The sequence below is a fragment of the Brachyhypopomus gauderio genome, chromosome 13 (assembly GCF_052324685.1).
Source record: "Brachyhypopomus gauderio isolate BG-103 chromosome 13, BGAUD_0.2, whole genome shotgun sequence".
NCBI lineage: Eukaryota > Metazoa > Chordata > Actinopteri > Gymnotiformes > Hypopomidae > Brachyhypopomus > Brachyhypopomus gauderio.
In genome coordinates, this window is record NC_135223.1 from 21390009 (window position 1) to 21413447 (window position 23439).

At 45.9% G+C, this 23439-nt stretch overlaps 1 protein-coding gene across 3 annotated transcripts; it reads left to right on the forward strand.

Annotated features, from left to right (window-relative positions):
* Positions 1 to 582: 582 nt before the first annotated feature.
* Positions 583 to 22832, forward strand: arid1aa (AT-rich interaction domain 1Aa). Of its 3 annotated transcripts, none has more exons than XM_076971695.1 (20): positions 583 to 1842; positions 8361 to 8552; positions 8988 to 9554; positions 9701 to 9814; positions 10961 to 11201; positions 11391 to 11480; positions 11576 to 11746; positions 12950 to 13349; positions 13889 to 14028; positions 14179 to 14282; positions 15508 to 15717; positions 15922 to 16126; positions 16226 to 16358; positions 16440 to 16606; positions 17075 to 17216; positions 17355 to 17477; positions 17591 to 17687; positions 17945 to 18776; positions 19368 to 19498; positions 19604 to 22832. In XM_076971695.1, exons 1-20 carry the CDS (start codon positions 919 to 921, stop codon positions 21506 to 21508), a joined length of 6888 nt encoding a protein of 2295 aa, XP_076827810.1. In that variant the 5' UTR covers positions 583 to 918; the 3' UTR covers positions 21509 to 22832. The 3 variants fall into 3 exon arrangements, with proteins under 3 accessions (XP_076827810.1, XP_076827809.1, XP_076827808.1); XM_076971694.1 differs by having other exon boundaries at positions 15511 to 15717; positions 16434 to 16606; XM_076971693.1 differs by having other exon boundaries at positions 584 to 1842; positions 16434 to 16606.
* Positions 22833 to 23439: the final 607 nt, after the last annotated feature.

Sequence of the window (23439 nt, forward strand, 5' to 3'; positions counted from 1 at the left end):
AATTTTCACTTCCTGCTCACAGACTAGCCCAGCCCTACTGTTGCCCTCTTCCTATACCTTACTCAACGAGCAAAGCTCTCTCCCTCTCTCTAGTTTTATTACAGTATGTCTGTGGCGCCTCAGTAAATGTTTATAAAATCAGCAACATTTCAGCAACTCTTATGTGATATTCATGGCATTTTATAATAATACAAATAAGTGAATATGTAGGTTTTTTTTTACTTCCTCTTGCCATATATTAATGGCAAGTGCAATACACTTAATGCCTTTCAATTGCAATACTTTATTAGACGACAGGGCAACATTCAGCGACCACAAACCCCACCGGAGTGCTGGAGGTAGTCAACAAATTAGTAATGCGTACTATATATACATATATTTATGTTGGACCCACTGTATTCGTGCTGTATGTCAGTATATTTTATTCCAAAAAAGCTGCTTTACATGCTGTTATGCAACGGCAAGAACCCCCCACCCCCCTATCCAACACACGCGTACACAGAGGAGAGAGAGAGAGAGAGAGAGAGAGAGAGAGAGAGACTCATGCGCGCACACCTCCAGCCCAGTCCGTTCCGTACTGTGTCGGGAGTCCAGTCCGTGTTTGCCGTGCTGCAGTGCGGCTCGGTAAGATGGCTGTGTGAGCCTCGTGCTGGTGTGATCCGCTCCTCTAGTCTGGTTCTGTAACTGGACCCCCACAAATTCTGTCTCGCTTAAATTCATTCCGGGGAACCGAATTTAAGTTAATAGTTATTCTTAAAAAAAGCAGTGCTGACGGTGCGGTCCGGATTCGGTCCGGCGTGAGGGGTGGGGATGAGTCGGGACACGGGTAAATTGGTGTAAAACTGCCGTATTTACATTCAATGTCGAGCGTTTGATTGTGAGCGAGTCGCCGAGAGAGGGAGAGAGAGAGGGGGGATCATGGCCGCTCAGGTCGCCAGCGCTACCTCTCTCAACACCAGCCCGCCTTCCGAGCTGAAAAAACCGGATCGAGACCCAAAGGAGGAGTCGGTACCGGGGGAGAAGCAGCAGGAAAATAAGGAGCCGGGATCGGAGAGCGGATCTCCGGGCCGCGGAGAACTGCACGACCGGGCCGATGTTGGGAACGCTGGGGGAGGAGGAGGGGAATCGGAGATGAAGAACGGGAACGGGAATCCTTCCAGGGTGAACAATAATCAAAATGACACCAGCGGAGCCGAAGGGAACAACCACCCCGGGATGGTGCATCACCACTCGTCCGCTTTCCCACCACCTTCCTACGGCTACAGCCAGCACTACGGACGGGCCCCTTTTCATCAACATGGCGGACAACAAAGCCCTGGCATGGCAGCTGCGGCGGGGCCAGCCGCGCTGTCCGGCACCATGATGGACCCGTACCAGCCGAACTCCCACGAACACGGCTTCCCCAACCACCAGTTCAACAGCTACAACCCTTTCTCCAACCGTACGCCCTACCCGGGCCAGGGATACGCCATGAACTCCCCGCGCAATACCCAAGCCCAGGCGGTAGGGGGGCAGTCAGCCAAGCAGCAGCCGCCGCCGCCAGCGGGAGGATCCACAGCTATGGCTGCGTCGTATAACAACAACCAGAGGTATAACATGGGAAATCCACAGCCGACATCCACGCCGACTCTAAACCAACTGCTGACCTCCACCAGCTCTACCAGGGGCTACGCCAGCTACCCGCCCAACGACTACAACAGCCAGGAGGGCGCCAGCAAGGGACCGGCAGATATTGGCAGCGGTGCCCAGTATGGAGGGGGCCATCCGGGTTGGCAACAAAGAACCCACCACCCGCCGCCCATGAGCCCGGGAAGTACGGGCCAGCCCCTTGGTAGAAACCAGGTAAAACTGACCATCGCGTTTAAAATAAGACATTTATTTTCGTTTGGCCTCGGTGCTGTCAAACGTGCGAGCCGAGCGCAGCTTTTTTGTCTGAGCGAGGCTCTCCTAAAATGGCTGCCTCCTCTCGCTTCTTCCACACACACACCACCTCGCCTAACAGCGTCTTATTTCTGTCGAGCAGCGCCCGTTTGTTGGTTTTAACGTGTCTGGATGTAGTTAGAGGACACCACGGTCCCCCGCGGAGCTAAAGCGGTGCGTGATTTGGGGGAGAAAAAGCGTGAAATGTGTGTGTTTGTGTCCCCCTCGCCGTCCCAGGAGCTGGCGGCTTAGACGTAATGGGCTGAAGGTTAGCCAGCTAGCTAGCGCGTTAGCCGTCCGTTCCCACCTCAGGATTTCACAACATTGAATGGAAATTCATGTCCAATATATAATATATAATCTAATATAATATAGCCGTGTGTCAAGAGTCAGTTGACCGGATTTATTTTTTGCTAAACCGAGTTTGTTTTGGAGAGAAAACGGACGTTTTCACGCCTACGTTGTTTGAAGGACTTGGCCAGGTTAGCAAGCTAGTCACTGGCTTCATAACGTTTATAGATATCTATATATCTATATATGTACACATATGTAGCTATTATACACATTAAATGATGTTTATGATTTATTTGGGGAGTGAATGCACTCGGAATTGTGAAATGTTCGGGGGGAAAAAATGAAAAGACTGAAACACGGGCCTGACGAGACGGTATAAGTGTGTGCCTGTAAATGCTTGAGTGAGTGCAGGTTGGTTTGCTTTGGGATTTGAATAGTGGAGGTAAAAGCTGCTGTCACCGCCCGGACACTGTTGGTCTCGGGTTTACACGCTCGCCCGGATCCCATTGGCTCCTTATCCTGCGCTCTTGGCCATTTATAATTACATATGATGTAACGCAGGAAAAAAATGACCAATTAATGTTGCTTCGCCTTCCCATGCTTTAAGTGGAACATGCAGTTTCTCAAAGAGTGGTTGATGAAACTAATCCATATATATGCCTGTGTCTGCATTTTGGCCCGTGTTGATGCAATATTCTAAATAATTACATTATCTGGTGTTGTATGGTGAATTAACTTGACATAATGATTTTTTTTTTTTCAAACAGTGGGTGTGATCTTATCAAAATGTACATTAGAACACAATCTGACTTATTGGTATTATGATTCCAGTTTTTTTATGCTGAATATCTATATTGCCATTATTATGCCAAATCGATAACTTGTATACAGACTTTATTTTCCTGAAGAAAATAGAGAGGCATTATCTTCAGTACCCTGTATCTTAAAAATTCATTGGTAACTTGGTGTGATATGAAGCACTAAAGTCTTTCTATGAGGCCATCCATTAAATCTACCATTATCCTCAATCTAGACCACTGTTCCTATGCCAAGCACCAGTTCATTGCTACAGATATTTTCTTTATGAAAATAAAGTTAAAAACATGGGCAAACTATCTTTTTATAATTGGCACAGGGTTTGAGGTATGATTAAACATAACTGACAATTCACATAAAATCATGTAGTATTTGATCATAATATCTGGTTCTTTTGTCAGATTACAAATGAGTAATTATCTGGAATCCTAATGATTTTTCATATTGAGGGTCATCTGATGAAAAATCAGTAATAGTTATAAAGCTTGCAGGGATGGTTTGAGTTATGAGCACTTCTCTGCATATGGTATCCTGCAAATGCCTCAGATAAAGTCCATAGCGCTATAACTAATGGTGAGTTCGTTTAGGTCATTGCAACTAATTGTGCAGATGATTGCTAATATCATTATTATACTATTATATAAAAAAAATATATTTTTTTTTATAGTAACAGCACAGTGAAATGTATTGAATGAAGAGCATGCAATCTATGTAGCTATGATGATTGGAACATTTTTTTTTCTCTTCAAGTAAACCTAGATTTTAGTTTTAGACCCAAAACCCATTTTAGTGTTGAAGTGATTTGGATAATGTTATGCCAATATCTTCTTAACCACGTAACAGCATCTAGGAAGTAAGTAATGTTTTATACGTTTTGTTTTGTTTGTGATGTAGGTTAGACTACTTAAAAACTGAACGATATGTGTTCTATATTAATATATTTCATATCCATCAGCACATTGCTTGTTTTCCTATGGATCTATGGTTTTGACTAAATCAGTTCATTTTTTTTTTCATTTGAGCTTGTGATATTAAAAAAATACCCTTCACCTTTACTGAAGTTGTAACATGTTAATTACATGTTAAAGTTCACAATCATAATGTAGTCGTTAATTATGATGTATATCTTTTTTACGATGTATATTTTTCATTGTTTCCTAATAATTGACATCTGCTGTGCTGTCCATGCATTTAGTCACAGTCAACATTGTTATTCATTCTTACCACATAAGTGTTTACTGAGGAACAATATGTAGGCTACAAATATTTGGTATAACAGCACCCAAAAGTGTAAATACAGCAAATACAATAGTGCAACTAAACATTAAGTACAATAAATACATGCTATAAACTATATCAAGCACTGTTAAAACCATTTGAATTTTTATACTAGTTTTATATTAGTTTAGCCACTAGGCACCGGAAGGTCAGCACAGTAGACTGAGCAGACAACAGTAGATCGCAGGGTGGGTGAATTGCTTTTTACATGTGTTATATAGTGCACATTGATGGATGGTAAAACATCTAATACATGGGCAGAAGAGCAGACAGTGTGTACAAGTTAAAATAAGCAAAGTTTGAGCTTGTGTACATTTTTAGCATCCCTTGATTTCCTACATGAGTAACCAAAGGAGTTACTCACCTGCTACCGCGTGGTTTGGAAGTACAAATCTTGAGCTCTGTATTCAGCAGCTGTTTGGCCTGGAGTCCACAGATGCTGGAGGATGCAGGTGGGCACCTGTTCTTGCTAGTTGAATTAGTTTGCACGGTCAGCAGACTCCTGTACCTGCCTCCTCGGCCCAGTGTCAGATATGGGATACAGACAGCAGTGCCAGACTGCACGACAGGTACAGGACCGACAGAATGTACCACAGCACGCTAGTAGTGTTTGTGATTTGGAGATTTCATCAAATGAATCGATTTCAACAGAACGAGCTGGAGGAAGACTACATGTAGTTTTCTGATGAATGAGCATTACTGGAGTCTTAGTCTTGGACTGCTAGCCAGAGCGAGAAGTTGCTGTTATCCCATTGTTTTTAGCTGTTTGAAATCTTTGCAATGGCCTGCAAGTATGTTGTGAAATACATGCGCTGGAGCAGCACGGTACATCTTTTGGTAATCTCTGTTGGAATATGCTAATGAATATACAACAAATCAAATTGTGTTTGTTGCGAGAGACGAGCATCCTGATGAATATCGGGAATATTTGATGTTGCAGATGAGTGAGTGATAGTTTAAACAATCAACATTTACAATTTATTTGAATGTTTTGTTCCGAAAATGCTGGTCGGTCTTTTACTGTATCATACTGAGTTTAGCTGCAGTAGATGGCAACATGATTACATAAATAAGTGACTAGTACCTATTTACTTGTTTATTGGCAGTAGTATGCAGTCCCAACCTGGGCAACACATTCTCATGCATCTTCCTTAAGTACTTGCACAGTTTAAACATAAAAATCAAATCCCGTATCCTTGATTGACCAAACTAGATAGTTGCTATAACTGTATTATATTAGAATTAATTTCATTCATATGAATGCACAAAGTCTTTACCAGATTATTTGCCCATTACAGGTACCTCTAATACGAGTACAGCATGCAGTGCCACGTGTTTGTTTTTTGAGGTTGTCCTGTGGATCATGTTGATGGAGCTTTTTGCTAGTAGAGCTGAAGGATTTCTTCGCTGCATTCAGTTTATCTGCTGGAACTGCGGTATCCACCCCATCCCCCACAGCCAATCAAAGGGCCAGTCCAGTGGCGGGTCCTGCCCCGGGAGCGGTTGCTTTATCTTATGCAGATTAGCCATGTGCTGCTTTTATTTATGGTTTTTTTTTTCATTTGGACACTGGAAAATGTCAGGAGCTCTGGCGCGGCCTCTTTGACTAGAGCGTGTTTACCAAAGGGGGCCTTACATCAGGTTGGTAATTAAATCAGACTGGCTTGTATGGATAAACACACCACAGACTCAAGATATTTGTCGACTGTCTTGTGTTCTTGTTTGTTTAATACTCTCCTGTGTTTTGTAAATCACAGTAAATAGCTTTAGACTTCCAGTGGGGCTGGTTCTGTGGCCACATCTCTTGTGATTGTCAAATGGTGCTGGAAAGTTATCTTGCATGTCAGATATTAGAAGTGGCACAATACCAATTTTTCTTTCCTAATACCGAAATCTTGCATTTGAATATCTCCCAAGATTTATACCGATCCAATATATTTTCATTAAAAAACCACTGTGGTGCTGTGGTTCAGTTGTTTGGGTGAAACGTAAGATTCTTTGATTTTTTTTGTATTATATATGATACACTTTTACAGTTATTGTGCATGGACATGACTGAAATCTAAATAAAACATAAATAACAAATACTTTGTTTACAATGCATATACATCATACAGCATCTGTTGTGAAAGTGAAATATTTAATGCTTTGTTCATAACCTGCTTGACACACACACACACACACACAGTCTGTATCTTTCTCTCTGCTCAGGATGGCTTCCTCACTCAATCCTGAAATGTACACTATAGTTCATCTGCATGACCATATAATGATTCTTCTATGTTTCAGCAGTAAGTTGCTGTTCAACATTCAGCTCACCTGCACTAAACTACGAATGTCTTCACGCAACCTCCGCTTCACACCAGTGGAAGTATAATATAGTAACCATTACAAGACGCTTCGTTTTTGTACCTGAAAACTCATCTATGTGTGAAGTTAAACAAAGTTAATAGATTATCTAGTCTCTTATTAACAGTTTTGAGTCTGTCTTAAACCTCAGCCCACGGCAAATTCAGCAGCTGTCTGATTTTTCACCTAGTTTGAATATACTAAGCCCGAGAGTCCGTAACCCATGAGTTTAGAGACGGAGAGTGTTTTGTTTGGTTACTCTTTCTCCTCGCTGGCTCTCTTTGTTAGTTTTATGCATTTTTCTTGCTTTGCCTTACCCAAACATAAAACAATGGTAGTTTTTTTGTTGTTGTTTTTAAAATAAGGGATTAGTAAATAAAGCATCGTTGGTTGTGGATCTGTGGCAGTGAACAGTGCCCACACTGTTTTGACTTGTTTAGACACTTAAAACAGTAGAAGATGCCTAACTTGTTTCTGTACACTCAGTTATCAAAATGAGGTACTTAATAACAATGCAAGTCATCGCATGTGCATGGGCTTAAACCCGGATGTGATCATGTGACCTTTGGTGTCATGTGACCTTAGGTACCCCCCCAAGGTGTAATCCAGGTGAGAGAGCAGACTTCCTGCCTTGATGTCCTGCTCTCACACTTCGTTTACTCTGATCTAGAGCGTCTCATTTTCTAAGTACTCTGACAGTTGTGGGGACAGTTTTTCTATTACCACTGTGGATGTCTTGGAGGGAGTTTGTTGGCCTCGTATCGTATATTGGCAGTTGTCAGTTTCACTTATTGCTGCTTTCGAGACTTGCGGAATGAAGACAAAATCCTCACTGCACTTCAACAATTTTCACTTTTGGGCATGTGCAACATGCCTGTAAGCAGAGACGTAACCCATTTGTGTCGGCAGTGTGAGAGAAAACCATCCCATCCACTGTTTTCAAGGCTCTCTGCTCTTGGCTGCTGTGGGTCATTCATTCAGTGCCAAAGTTTGTCCCCCTCCTCTTTTTGTGTTTTAGTGGAATCGCTGGCTTGGCCCCGTTTCAAATACAGTACAGCTGGGATGTGTTAAATATTCGGCAGACTGCCCTCCATTTGAAATGAGTTATATAATGAGTTATATATAGCGAACACTCCTGACTTCCTTAACTAGGCAGAAAAAGGTAAAATGCAGATTAATAACCGTGGGAAACGTGTGTGTGTGTGTGTGTGTGTGTATGTGTATGTACGTGTATACACACACACACACACAGACACACAGACATTTGCTTGGTTCAGTGGTTTTGGTGGAAACAGTGCCGGCCAGTCTTTTTAATCATGATGCTTTAAGGTTTGAATGGTAGCTTTTCATGTATTTCCAAGCTCACAATTGCAATATGTAATAACATAATGCCCATGTGGTATTAATGACTGCGCTAATACCTAGTAGCTGTAAATAGTGGTGCTTAATAAATACAGATTTATCTTTTACAAGTCATTCTGGGGAAAATGTTTAACAGTTATGTGGTAATTAGTCTCCATTGTGTAGCTGCATTGCAATGCGTTCAGTAAAATGATCAAATTTAAACGGTCACGTATTGTATGCCATACAACTTGCTGTGCCTGGTTGATTGTGTTTCTAGGCATTGGTAGGTAGGGTGGTGGACATCGCCATAGCATAATATGTTACACACATACTCCATATCTTTCTCTCTATGTCCACAGGCACCAGGCTCTATGGATCAGATTGGGAAAATGCGTGGTCAGCTATATGGGACGGGTAGTCCCTACTCCCAGCAGGCACACCAAGGGCCTCCTGGCCAGCAGGGAGCTGGTTACCCGGGCCAGGGCTATGGGCCCCCGGGCCCTCAGAGATACCCCATGAGCATGCAGGGGCGCATGCAGTATGGACAGCAGGTCAGTGCCGGCTTCTTCCCGTGCTGTGCTGTGCTTCTCTGGTGTAAATGAGCAGGTACAGGTTTTAATAGAGAACGCTGTATAAGGGGAAATTCCAGATCCAGGTTTACTAAATTTAGTCCCCACTGAGGCTGATCGTGTAGACTGTACACAGTGGAGCACATGCGAGTGATTTCAGTCGGATTTCTGTTTTCTGTTGTTACCCTTCGCTGCAAAGCACGACTCGAAGAAACGTGAACATTACAACTGTTTTGCACTTACCTCGAATTATGTAAATGCGTCTGGCCATGCTGAAGAACTTCGTTGTTAATTACTGATTAATGTGGTTTTAATGTAATTCCGTGTATTCTGGCTAAAAATATCGGAACCTTTTCATCGTTTGTGTAAACCAAATAACTTCGTAGCTAATGAGTGTGGTTCTCTTTTTCTGTGCAGATGGCACCATATGGACAACAGGGACCAGGGGGCTATGGGCAGCAGGGCCAGCAGGCCTATTACGGTCAGCAGGGCCAGGCTCCTCACTCTGCTCAGCAGCAGACAGCGTACCCTCAGCCCCAGCCTAGCCAACCGGGCGGCACGGCCCCCTACTCACAGCAGCCTCACTCGGCCCAGCCGTCCGCCCCTCACGGACAGGGTGGCGCTCCCTACCAACAGCCTCACATGGCCCAGCAGCCCCAGGGGCCCATGTCGGGCCCCGCCCAGCCGCAGCCCCCCTACTCTCAGTCCCCTGCGGCCCAGCCCAGCCAGTCTCCTTACCCGCAGCAGCAGGCGCCCCCGTCCCAGCCGCCACCCCAGGGTGCCCCCCAGGCTCCTCCGGTTTCCCAGGCCCAGTCCGGTTACCCGCCCGGACAAGGTCCCCAGCAGCCGCCTACGCAGCAGCCACAGCAAGGCCCCGCCCCCGCTTCCCAGCAGCCCCCTGGGCACGGCCAGCCGGCGTCGTACCCCCAGAATGCATCACAGCAGCAACAGACTGCGTATCAACGGTTCCCCCCTCCTCCGCAGGTGATTTGGGACCTACCGTAGAGTACTTCATAGCATCATGTAGAAGGAATATACATAAATATTAACAGTGTTCAGACATTTTATATATATTCAAGAGTTGTACATGCAAGTGATGAGAGCACTCGTCCTGCCTGTCTGCACTACAGGAGATTTCCCAGGAGTCCTTTAGCTCCCAGTCCGGTGCTCCTGCCTCTAGCCAACCGGTGGCCTCCAGCAAGAGCGGCTCTGATGACCTGCAGGGCCGACCCTCCAGTCTCCCCGTGAGTCCTCACTCTTGCCTTCTCACTCCAGTGCTAAGGATCTGTTACTCGCTAAGGGAGTCGCAAGTTTGATTTGACATGAATGGCGAGTTGCGAATTTGCGCAATTTATTGGGTGATTTCTGCTTGTGTATGATTCCTTACAAAGTGTGAAATGTCATTAAGAAAGCTCATTAACCACAGTGACAACTGAGGGGATTCCTAATGACTAAAAAAGAAAAAAAGAAAGAAAGAACATAAGACGAGTCTTCAGAAACGCTAAGGGGAAAGAGACCTGTCCCAGAACTCTCTGCTTGCCATCTTTAACTGGGTCCATGAAGTGGATCTGAATTTTAAGATGGTGAGATAGTGGATGCGTTGACCTCCAGGGCAGGTGTGTGTGTGTGTGTGTGTGTGTGTGTGTGTGTGTGTGTGTGCGTGCGCGTGTGTGCTGACTCGGCACACGTGCAGTGAACTACTGTAGCTATGGCAACTTGTGGGATGCTTTGTGATCCCCACTCCCCCGCCCCAGATGAGCTGAATAAGGCCAGCGGGCTGATGGGGAGGGGCGGGGCTGATGGGGAGGGGCGGGGCTGTGGAGTGTGGCTCAGCAGAAATGGTGCCAGAATGCGAGTCTGTGGTGGAGATGGGACCGGAGAAAGAACAGATGATGATTCTCTTTTCGTAATGTTTACAAGTTTTGTTTGTGTGGTTGAACAGGCATTCCAGTTTAATTTGCCATCATATAATCTCAGCACCTTTCAATGTAAAATAATAGCTTAAGGATTTTTGGTTTAGAAACCATTAGCGACTCGTTTTTTATCTATAATAAAGTTTCTTTTCCTTAGTTTTTTTTTCCAGACTTCTGGCTCTGAACTGATGTTCATGCTGAATGTACAGTGGGCAGATTTCTATTTCGATTTTAGCTGAATGGATTGGCATTATGCAGTTAAGTTTAGACATTTAGCAGTATTTTTAGAAGTTGCAAAATCTGCACAGCACTCTTTTTCTGATGTTTATGTGCAAATGGGGAAGAATGGTTTCCAGGTGGACGCAATATGAGGAAGTGGACCTTCTGCACCTGTTGTTTCCCAGTGTGTACACATGTGAATATGACGAGATGCCTTTGGTCTTCATATCCGCACACCTGCCTCTCTCCTTTCTGCAGGACCTGTCCGGGTCCATCGATGACCTGCCCACGGGGACGGAGGGAGCCCTGAGTCCTGGCGTCAGCACGTCCGGAGTGTCGAGCAGTCAGGGCGAGCAGAGTAACCCCGCACAGTCTCCCTTCTCCCCACACACCTCCCCTCACCTGCCTGGCATCCGTGGCCCCTCGCCCTCCCCTGTGGGCTCCCCCGCCAGTGCCACGGCCTCCCGCTCCGGACCCCTCTCCCCCGCCACCATGCCAGGTAAGACCACGGAGGAACGGTAACCTGCGGAAGAAATGGTGATCTTCATTTTGTATTTACATTTTGTTTGAAGTGAGCTTAACCGCATAACGAATGCACCATTTTTCCATCTGCTGTGTGACATATAAAATTAGCTTGATGTGCAAATTTTTATATTTATTTATTTATTTCCCCCCACCCCCTAAATAGGAAACCAGATGCCTCCTCGCCCCCCTAGTGGTCAGTCTGATGGCATCTTGCACCCTTCTATGAATCAGCCTGGCATGGGCCAGGAGAGAGGTAAAACCAACCAGGAACAAAGTGGTGTAATGACATTTTTCCAGTTTCCTTGCTTTCTTAGCTAAAATGCTTTAATTTTTTTGTCCCTCTTCCAGGATTTATGCAAAGGAACCCTCAGATGGCGCCTTATGGCTCACCTCAGACTGGCTCTGCCCTGTCTCCACGCCAGTCATCTGGGGCACAGATGCATGCTGGGATGGGGCCTTATCAGCAGAATAACTCGATGGGTAGCTATGGCCCTCAGGGGGCCCAGTATGGTCCACAAGGTGAGCAGCTCAAACTAAGGCTCCTGTGTTCATCCCACACTGAAAGCCAGAAGATACATTTCATACATTTAATAAATAAATAAAAGGAAACATAAAATATTAGGTTAAGTTCTCTGTGCAACTTGGCAACCTAAAACTCATAATAGTTTATAAAATAAAAGTCTTGTAATCCTGCAATTACATTTGTTCCACGAAAGGTGTATTATTCTGCCATTTCTTTTAATTTTACAAGAGCAAAGAACTTGTTTGAATATTGTACAGATTTCTCACTCAGGCCACTCCCTACCCTGAAGCTTGTATGCTCATTTTGGTTTCTGTCTTACATTTCATTGTTTCAAATTGTATATGGGTGTAGCTGGTAGATATAAAGCAAAATTAGTTCTCTGTGGTCTGGGCATTGTGGTTACTTTCAAATCTTCACTAGCTGCTTTTAAATTAATTTTTAGTCATAACAAAACAATCCAGTCAATATTTGCTCCCTTTTTGTGACGACTAAAAGGTTGAATCGAGTTCATGTGTAAGAAGTTGAAGACCAAACGCTCATCTCTTTGGACTGGGCTTTGCTCTCTCACTCCCTCAGTCTCACTCTTTGAGAGCCCAGTGGATCACAGTGCAGCTATTTTTAGCCTGGGTGAAAAGAGGCATCTGACGTAGCGCAGCCCACGTCAGCCGAGCTGCCGCGGAGACTGCGTGTTGCAGCCGCGCGGTGTGGTGTGCTCGGGGGACTCTGAGCCTCTGCACACCACGGCTAGTGAGCAGGCATTTACAACGGGAGGGTTAATGTCTTTAACGCAAGATGCATTAGGAATATTACCACATTTCTGCCAACAGTATGGTAGAAATGTAATGGAATTAAGACCATCAAATTGTGATGGTATGGTTTCCCTCATCCCCTTTCACTCTGTGGAGAAGTGTAGTTTGTGTAGTTGAATTGCCTTCACTACTGATACTACAGTGATTAGTGTAGTTTAGTGAAGTATAATTTGTAGAGTGTCTAAAGCAGCTGTTGGTAGTTTCTGTGCATTGTTTTGTTTGCAGGTGCATTTAAAAAATAATATAAAAATGTAAGGTAACAACTTGTATCTGTGCATGCTATCTACATTTGAAATGCTAATACAGTACATATTGTATAATTCAGTATACTAATTTTGAAGTGCAGCGTACTATAGTGTATTAAAATGCACCTTTTCCCTGTCTCTACAGGTTACCCCAGGCAGCAAGGATATAGTGGCATGCCCAATGCTAACTATCCAGGCCCTGGCATGGGTGGATCTATGAATCCTGTGCCTGGACAAGGAGGAGGGGCACCTTTTAGTGGCATGCAGCCTGGTAGGATGCCCCCTGGACAGATGGGTGCCCGTCCCTATGGCCCCAATATGGGCCCCAACATGGCTCCCAACATGGGGCAAAATATGGCTCCCAACATGGGGCAAAACATGGCTCCCAGCATGGGTGCCAACATGGGGCCAAACATGGGTCCCAATATTGGCAATATGCCCCCACAGGTGGGTTCTGGGATGTGCCCACCTCCAGGTCTCAACAGGAAGCCCCAGGAAACGCCAGCTGCCATGCAGCATGGAGCTACTAATTCTATACACAACAGGTATGTTGGTCAAAAATGGCGTAGAGCACATTTCATATCCAAGAAATAATAGTTATTCATGTGAGGCCTCATCAGCAGAGGTTCTAGCTGAGGTTCTAGAGGTTCCACGGATCTCTGCAAACTGTTAATTGATGGTACTACGTCTCCTCGTGGAGAGTAAGAATTGTCACATGGTGTTCTCCTGGGTTGTATTGTGTGTTGGTTTTGTGACAGTGGCGTAGTTAGAGCAGATGGCAGAGGTGCAGCTCTGAGAAATAGCAGGTCAGCTCAGATGTAGAGACAGGGAGCTGAGGGACAGGGCTCTTGTTGGACACTCTAGACACACCTCTCACTGCTGTTGGAAAGAAACAGGTACTTTTCACTAGCATTATACTCTGCCGCTAGACGATCAACACACAATCTCATCTAATGCCGTCACTCGATAGTTTAACTTGTGTAGAAAGTGTTTAAGAAGGGCTGATTTGGGCATGTTAATCACTACCCAAAATGTTACTGTTGGTTCGTATAGTGCTAATAGACTGTTGTGTTTTGGCTTACAGGCTGCCTGGTTACCCCAACATGTCTCCTAGTATGATGGGCTCAGGGCCTCCGTATGGGCCCTCCATGAACAACATGGCAGGAATGATGAACACCCAGGGAACGCCCTACATGGGTGGAAACATGCCCAATAATAATAGTGGTGAGCAATAAATGTATTCCATATTACAACCCATATATATATATAAAATAGTCACTTTCATTGATGCTCCAACAGCACTCCTCTGGCTTAGCAGTCCTGTTAATTATTGAGATAAATATTTTGGTTTTATTTTTGTTTGTTTGTTTATAGGCATGTCCCCTGGTCCAGAGTTTGCTATGGATGGGAAACTGAACCAGACGCAGAAAATGAATAACAAAGTCGAGGGGACGCCCAAGACGGACTCGAAATCCAAGGTTTACAACCTGATCCGTATGCTGTAGTGCCGAGTGGTGACTCCTGTTAAGAAAGAACAGTGTTTTGTACGAATGAACAACTGTAGGCAGGCCATGCTCAGTATTACTGGCCACCCAGAACAATGTAGGAGCAGGACTGGGATTCTTCACCCGTCCCCTGAGCAGTGTAGGGTCCAGTTCTACTCAGGTGTACTCGACAGCTGGCATTTTGGTGTGAGTGCCAACTGTGCCATGTTTGAGTTCCAGGATTGCAAGCTAGTTGAGTGTGAACACAGACTTCTTACATCTCAAAGGACGTGCGTGAAGGCCCTGTCCCTCCCAAATGGGTGGGAATCATTATTACATACAGCCCAAGGGAGGGTGGGGTACTGCTCTGATGGCTTCAACTTGCCTCCATTTTGAAGACATTTTACTTTCTATTGAAGTTCAGCACATTTTGAAGTGGTTAGCTGTATCTAGTAGCCAGCCAGCCATGGGTTTGGGGGATGAGTTATCAGTACGTCCTGGAAAGAGCTTGTAAATATTTTATTATTCGTTTTATAGCCATTACATGGACTTTTTTCAGGATAAGGTTTCATGTAGTAATGTAATCTGAGAAAAAAACCCCAGAGTCTATTAGAAAAACAAAAAGTAAAAATTGTGCACATTTGACCTCAAGACCACAGCTTTAGGTATGAGGTTTTAAGTTTTTGATTGGCTGAGAGAATTGGGGAAGAAAATGTTTGGCCAAGCTGAGGAGCGGTAGAAGCGGCAACAGAACGACCTGAACGAGTAACGTTGTGTCATATTGACTTATTACCATTACCACACCTTTCCTCAACAAAACTAGCTGACCAATAGCGGGTCAAGAATGGCCTAAATAGCTGACGGACGGCTCTTGCGGAATTTGCTGCTTTTCCATGAGCATTCTGGGCTTTAACAAAACTTTATTTATAAGTGAATGCATACACAGTGTGAGTAAAGTAATAAATTAATAATGTGATCTCCCATTTAAATTATTTTCAGCCTTCAGCACGAGTGACATACAGCATATTAAATGTCTCTGTTAGAGAGGCTGGATTATTGCAGCCTCCCTGTATCTGAAAGTGTTTAAGCCTCCAGTGCTCCTCAAAACGGATCCTAAATATAATGTTCTCTAAAAATAAGGTGCAGTAAACAAGTACATCAATCATTTTTGTTTTGAGCCACTTATGTAATTCCTTTCAAAAAATTTGCTTATGCCTAGAAGTCAAGCTCCTCCACAACAACCAATGAGAAGATCACACGTCTGTATGAGCTGGGATCTGAGCCAGAGCGAAAGATGTGGGTGGACCGTTATCTAGCGTTCATCGAGGAGAAGGCCATGGGCATGAACAACCTGCCCGCGGTGGGCCGCAGGCCCCTGGATCTCTTCCGCCTGTATGTGTCCGTCAAGGAGATCGGAGGCCTCACACAGGTTCGTGTCCTGGATGGGGTGATTGTACACGTTCACATCTACACTCCCAACAGAGATCCAGTAATATACACCCCCAGTAAAGTATGGGAGTGGTTTGCCACATCAGAACAGCTGTCCCTTTACATACGATGTAGGACGTCACCCTGATGAACACCGAAGATCAGTCGGGCAGTAGATTCCTTTATGATGATTTCCTTCTTGCAGGTGAACAAGAATAAAAAGTGGAGGGAGCTTGCCACCAGTCTGAATGTTGGTACCTCCAGCAGTGCAGCCAGCTCTCTGAAGAAGCAGTACATTCAGTGTCTGTACGCCTTTGAGTGCAAGATCGAGCGTGGCGAAGACCCACCGCCTGACATCCTGTCTACAGAAACCAAGAAGAACCAGGCGAAAGCTCAGCCCCCCTCCCCAGGTAAAGACTTGGCTAGTCGTGCCGTTTGACGAGGTCTATCATCGCTCTTCTCCTTTCTTAACTGATTTGGCTTTCCACCTTTTATTCTTTGTGGTCCAGCCGGATCTGGTTCTCTGCAGGGACCTCAGACGCCTCAGTCTACGAGCAGCTCCATGGCCGAGGGTGGAGACCTGAAGCCCCCTACGCCGGCTTCCACACCACACAGCCAAATGCCCGCGATGCCAAGTGGCAGGTGAGGTCGGCTCATTCAGCGATGGTCATGTGTGATTTTGATTAGGAGCAACTCCTTACCGAGCCCGTTTCATAGGAGCAGTGTGAACCTTCAGGATCCGTTCGCGGAGAGCAGTGATCCGGCCTTCTCTAGGAGAAACACTATGACCCCCAACTCTGGGTACCAGTCTGGCATGAGCACTCCAGAGATGCCTACTCGCGTAGGCCCTTATGAACCCAACAAGGACCCATTTAGTGGCATGCGTAAAGGTAAGGACTTCATCTGGGGCGGTCTGGATTGGTCTTGTTAATAGCCAGGTGTGATTTCTGCTGGGGATTTGGAGATAATGCCCTTATCACAAAGAACAAAATCCCTTACTGTACAGATGTACACATGTTGCATATACATTTTTTGTAGAATTATAACTCCATTGGTGTAGCTTGTATCTTTAGAATAAAACAAAATCCAGCAAAGTAAAAGTCGTAGAAAGCTAATCGGCAGTGTGAAACTATGCTAGGAGTGTTGGACTTGTATTTCAGTATAAACTTGGGGCTGAAACACCTTGCAGTGATCATGTGTGGGCCTGTTCAGTGTTATGGAAGGCACTCTTGACTACCAGGGTTTCCTGCCTCTCGGTTTGTTTTGCTAGTGCTGGTCCTTTGGTAAACACTCCAGACTTGAGGTTTTGGACATTTCCTGTTGTGCCTATTGGTAAAGGTGTGTATTTGTACTTGTAGCTGGCGAGCCGTTCATGTCTGGTGGACAGGGTCCCAATAACAATCTTGGAGAACAGTTTAACCGTGGACCAGGTGGTGCCATTGGGAATATGCCCATGGGTCAGAGACCACAGTATCCATACGGGCCAGGCTATGACAGAAGGTAAAGCCATAGAAGACTGTCCCCTTGATGTGAACAGCTGTGTGTGCGTGCATATATGTGTGTGTTGGCTTTGTGAAAAGAGGAGTGTAGGTGATTCTGTACAGTATATGTTACTTGTTCTTTCTGTGGGGGTTGTAGGCCAGAGTCAGGGATGGGCCCAGAAGGCAGTATGGGACCTACAGTACCACAGCCAAACATGATGCCTTCCAACACCGACGCTGGGATGTACTCACCAAATCGCTACCCTGCACAGCAACAGCGGTCAGTTCACTCGGACGTGTTGATTTTAAGTTATATGTATATATGTATATTTTTTATCAAGCTCTTGTTTAGTTTTGGTGAATTTTCAGTTTGATGCATGGTGTCATTCGCAGGCTTGATTCCTATGGTAATCAGTATCCTGGCCAGAGTGCGCCACCTGGTGGCTCTTACCCGAACCAGCAACCAGGAATGTTTCCACAACAGCAGCCGGTAAATTACAACAGTATTATTATTATTATTATTAGTATATTTTAGTAGTATAGTAATATATTGAGTTATTGATAGCATGTAATATTCTTGTCTGTTTTCTTGTAAGGGTGTGCATCTATGTATTTTGTATCTATTTTGAAATCTAGAACGTGTTAGAAATCTGGAGATAGTCCTCCTATTGCTCATTTTACTCAGTATGATTCCTTCTGTTTTTTCCTGTGATTGTACTTATTTCACCATAATTTCTTCCGCACCAGAACTACAAGCGGCCGGGAGAGGGAGCCTACCCTCCAGCCAAGCGGCACCACGACGGTGAGATGTTCAGCGGCCCGTTCAGTGCCCAGCAGCAACAGCCACAACCTCAGCCTCCTCCTACCGGCCCCTCGTCCGCTCAGCAGGAGATGTTCAACCAGTACGGCGGGTCATACCCCGGAGCAGAGCGCCGCCCCGCCGGGTCTCAGAACCAGTTCCCCTTCGCCTTCGGGAGGGAGCGTATGCAGCCTGCATCAGGTCCCAACTCCCAGGGCTCTATGCCTCCTCAGATGATGGGCGGCGCCATGCAGCCCGGACCCGACGGCCCCCAGGCTGGGATGTGGCAGGGCCGGGGAGAGCTGGGATACCCCAACTATCCTAACCGACAGGTTCCCCCAGGGGGCCCCGCACAAGGCCCTGGCTACCACGCCATGAATCGTTCTGAAGAAATGATGCCGTCCGAACAGCGGCACGAGGGCCAGTGGGCGGGGCCGCGGCAGCCGCCCTTCGGCCCAGCCGGGACCGCCCCGCCCATGAGCCGTCCCTTGCAGTCCAACTATCAGCCCAGCCAACCCATGCAGAACCACATTCCACAGGTGTCCAGCCCAACACCGATGCCCCGACCAATGGAGAGCAGGACTTCCCCCAGTAAATCCCCTTACATGCACAGCAACATCAAGATGCAGAAGGCGGGTCCCCCAGTGCCCGCCTCCCACATCATCCCCTCCCCTGTCCAGCCCCCGCTGATGAGGAGAGACCCTCCGTTCCCACCGGGCTCTGTGGAGGCCTCCCAGCCCCTCCTCAAGCCACGCAGGCGCCTCACCATGAAGGATATCGGTACGTCTTCCTCCATTTCAGATTGCATAAGCACATGTGGAGAGGCAGCTTAAACATTCTGAAGGAATAAAGTATCAGAATACGAGTCTCCTGCAGGCTGTTGGGCTGTTTGTACTTGGCTAATGATACAAGAGTTTAGCTGAATTTGTAAAAAAAAAAAAAAGAAAGAAAGAAAAACCCAAAACATTCAAGTATTTGCCAAGGTATTCACACTAGTCATACAAGAACCTTTCTAGAAACTGGATTTCAGCCTTATGCCTTCTCATGTTTTATAAGATAAGGTTTTTATTATATTTATTTAAATTTATTATATTTGTTTTGCTTTCAATGATCTTTTCTGTAGTGTTTCATATATAACATTCACATCCTTTCATGAAGTTTGTTTTAAGAATTAGATTGTAAAATTATTCATGATGTCAGTAAAAAATATATTATTCTTTAAAACTACAACTTTCCCACCCCTTAATAATTCATAGCCATGGAAACCAGGGTGCTCGGTATAATTTCTGTCTGTGGTGATGATTTCTTGTACTGTTTTGCCTAAGGCTATTTTAATCTTTGCCTTGCTGAGATACTTATGGTTTTTTTTAGGCACACCCGAGGCATGGAGAGTTATGATGTCATTAAAATCAGGTCTGTTGGCAGAGAGCACATGGGCTCTGGACACTATTAACATCCTACTGTATGATGACAACAGTATCTCCAATTTTAACCTTATTCAGGTGATTTTATTTCAGTATTATATCAGTATATCAGTACTATATCACAGAGACAGTTTTGCCATCTGTAGATGTGCTGTCCTAACCCCACATTGGTCTCCTTCACAGCTCCCTGGATTCTTGGAACTAATAGTGGAGTATTTCAGGCGTTGCCTCATTGAGATCTTTGGCATTCTGAGGGAATATGAAGTGGGTGACCCAGGACAGAGAACTCTACTGGACCCTAACGCTCTCCGTACAGAAGAGAACGGTGAGGATGAAGAGGAGCACGTGATGGAGGGAATGGGGGATGATGGTGAAACAGATGATGATGATGATGAAGAAGACGACTCGTCACCACAGGCAGAAGAACGTTTATCAGCACCACAGCCTCTAATACAATTGGAGCAGAGGATGGATGAGTCCAAGAAAAGTGAGGATGGTAAAATGACCGACAAGGTCTTGCCTCCAGAGTCGAAAACATCAGAACCACCCTCCCTGGACCCAGCTGTGGCTCAGGAGAAGCCAAAACAGGCCAGCAAGTTTGACAAGCTTCCACTAAAGGTGGTGAAAAAGAAGGATACGTTTGTGGTGGACTGCTCAAACAAGCTGGGCCGGCTTCAGGAGTTTGACAGTGGCCTGGTGCACTGGAGTATTGGTGGGGGTGACACTACAGAGCACATTCAGACCCATTTTGAGAGAAAGACGGATGTGTCGCGGCCGAAGCCCACCCAAGCTTCTGGAGTGAAGAGGGTGTGCGAAAAAGGGGAAGGTGAGGGGCCCGTTGCGCCCTCTGCTAGCGCGGAGCGAAGAAAAGAAGAGGAGAGGTCCTCTCAGCAGTCTTCCTCAGGGAAGCCGACAGATGGTGTTTCAGATCCGAGGGTAGAGAAGCCCTCTAACAGCCTGGAGTCTGCCCTGGAGGCGATACTGCTGAAGGAAAGAGAGAGAGAGGGACCAGAGAGAACGATCCAGGAGATCAGCAAGCTGACTCTCCCCCACGCCGGCTCTCCCTCGCCGAATCGCTGCTCGGCCACCATCTTGGAGGACGAGCCCCACAGCAAGGACGAGGCGCCGCTGATCACGCTGTCAGACTGGCAGGACTCGCTCACCCGCCGCTGCGTCTGCGTGTCCAACATCGTTCGCAGCCTCTCCTTCGTCCCGGGCAACGACTTGGAGATGTCCAAGCACCCGGGGCTGCTGCTGCTCCTGGGGCGCCTCGTTCTGCTCCACCACTGGCACCCCGAGCGCAAGCAGGCGCCGCTGACGTACGAGAAGGAGGAGGAGACCGACGAGGACGTGGGCCGCAACAAAGAGGAGTGGTGGTGGGACTGTCTGGAGCTGCTGCGGGAGAACTGCCTGGTCACGCTGGCCAACATCTCGGGCCAGCTGGACTTCTCCATCTACCCCGAGAGCATCTGCCTGCCCCTGCTCGACGGTCTGCTCCACTGGGCGGTCTGCCCGTCGGCCGAGGCCCAGGACCCCTTCCCTACTCTCGGGCTCAACGGGGCTTTGTCTCCGCAGAGACTGGTCCTAGAGACCCTCAGTAAACTCAGCATCCAGGACAATAACGTGGACCTTATTCTGGCGACGCCTCCCTTCGGTCGACTGGAGAAGCTTTTCGGGAACCTCGTACGCCTGGTCGGGGAACGAAAGGTACCCGTTTGCCGGGAAATGGCGGTCGTGCTGCTGGCCAACCTGGCCCAGGGCGACAGCCTGGCAGCCCGTGCCATTGCGGTACAAAAGGGCAGTATAGGGAACCTTTTGGGCTTTCTTGAGGACAGTTTAGCAGCCACACAGTTTCAACAAAGCCAGGGGTCCCTGCTGCACATGCAGGGTGCACACTTCGAACCTACTAGTGTGGACATGATGCGTCGGGCTGCCCGAGCCTTGCACGCCCTTGCTAAGGTGGAGGAGAACCACTCTGAATTTACGCTCTACGAGTCACGGCTACTGGACCTATCCGTCTCCCCTCTTATGAACTCTTTAGTGTCCCATGTCATCTGTGATGTACTCTTTCTGATTGGCCAGTCATGACAGCTGTGGGGAGCGGTGGCTCCACGTTCTCTGATTTTCGTTCTCTCCCCTGCGCCGGCCTCCCTTGGTGGGCAGGGAATGAAAAGCAGAGAAAAATGACTGTTTCCCTTTTTTAATTTATGCAAGCCCCTTCGGATTCCACCCTTTGATTCCCCTTTTTTGCTGTGTCTCACTTTGGGGAGGATATCACAAATTAGCTGTGGATCATGAACCAGAGCCTCAAAAAGCCGACACAAACTGTAACCCTGATGCCAACTAAATGTTCTGGACAGGGACCCCCAAGTTCTATGTGCTGCCCAAGGGGTGGGTGGGTGGTTGGATGGATTACTTTTTTATAGCAAAATAAATAAATAAATGAATAAAATAAATAGCATAAACACTCTTGACCAAAGTTGCTGTCTCGTTTACAGTGAGTTTGGGGTAAATTGTGCCCTTGCTGTCCCCTGGAGGGCACCGTGAGCACACACATCTGGTTTGTATTTGGAGTCTGATTGAACGAGAGAGCTCTGTGGGGCGGGAGCCGTGTGATACCGCACGTTCGGCCCCACAGGGGCACCTGTATCGGCCGTGAGCAGGACACCCTAACGGTGGAGACCTGTGCAGCAGATTGTAGACATTTTCTGTACAGCGCTGTGCTCCATTTTCCTTCTGACTGTAAACATACTGCAGCACTGTTTCACATGGAGAAATGTTGGCTCAGCAGCTCCGCTAGTTTTTAAAAAAAAGTTTTTAAAAAATTTAGTTTAATGGTAACGAGAGAAAGGCTTTCTCCCCAAAGTATCGAGAACCTCGGACACCCTTACCTCCTCTCTCTAACCCCCTGATTGTATGACTTGACCCTTAAAGAAATCACTTCCTAGGACTGATTTTCAACTTAAGATACAGCCCAGGCTGTGATGTATATAAGATGTTGTACATTACACTTCTTTTTTCTGTCTCTTTCTTGCCCTCTGTCTTTCACTCTTATGCTTCACACTTTTTATCTATGAAGAATGAAAGTGGACACTCAACTTTGGTTCATTGCATAAAATCCTTAGGTATATGAAAGGAACCACAGGCCTCCCCACAGTTTTTCCATAGTACAGCAAACACAAATATTTTAATTTCATCTCCTGGTACAACAAAAATAAACTCTAGATGAAGAAACACAGTTGAGATATTTTTTTCCTCCAGTGATATGATTTCTGCATATTTGTATTTCAGACTATGTAGCTAAAACTTAATGTAAATTCCTCCTTTCCCCTTTTGGCTCAATGAATATCATTTATTCAGTATGAAATCTTTATATGTTCCATGTGGTAAGAATAAATGTACATTAAATCTTCGTAAGATGTTTGTGATTGTTTTATTCATTTGAATGGGTGGTCACTGGTGACCAAGCACAATTTCTTAAATTTTAGTAACAATCAATTTATTATGGAAGAAAAGCAAAAGGTTAATAGTGAAAATGTGTATACTAGTACTAGCTTTTGTATGTAATCCTTTTTAACCTATATCCAGCAAACCAGTTTTGGTCAGCAATGATCAAGTCCAAGTCATTGCATGCAGCGCAATCTGTAAGTAAATGGACAAATTGGATCTCTTTTGTTTTGGTTCTGTGCTTAAAATGTAAAATATTTAAGTGTAGATGCCAGCTTTAACTCTGTCATTTATATTGAGTCAAATAAGAATTGTAGCCCTATTACACAGTTTCCCAGTAGGGCATACAAAGTAAATTAAACATTTTAAATAAAAGTGCCATGTTGGTACTCTATTGTAAATACTTCACAGTTAATGTAAACCTTGCAAGATGTTTTGCTATGCTCCTTGGAGATTCTGTGAAAGCAGCCATTTTCAGTCCATGTTCGTTTTGGAGCTCGTTGCCTTTGGCTTAGTCAGTCGGTCTGAATACCACTGAAAAAGCCAGTCACCAACATCTCATATTTTGGTCC

Excerpts from the sequence above, each read along its gene's own strand:
- arid1aa (XM_076971693.1), top strand. The coding sequence starts at position 919 with ATGGCCGCTCAGGTCGCCAGCGCTACCTCTCTCAACACCAGCCCGCCT. Across the intron at positions 9,815-10,960 it reads GCCGACCCTCCAGTCTCCCC|GACCTGTCCGGGTCCATCGA; the intron begins GTGAGTCCTCAC and ends TCCTTTCTGCAG. Across the intron at positions 16,127-16,225 it reads AGCTCAGCCCCCCTCCCCAG|CCGGATCTGGTTCTCTGCAG; the intron begins GTAAAGACTTGG and ends TTTGTGGTCCAG.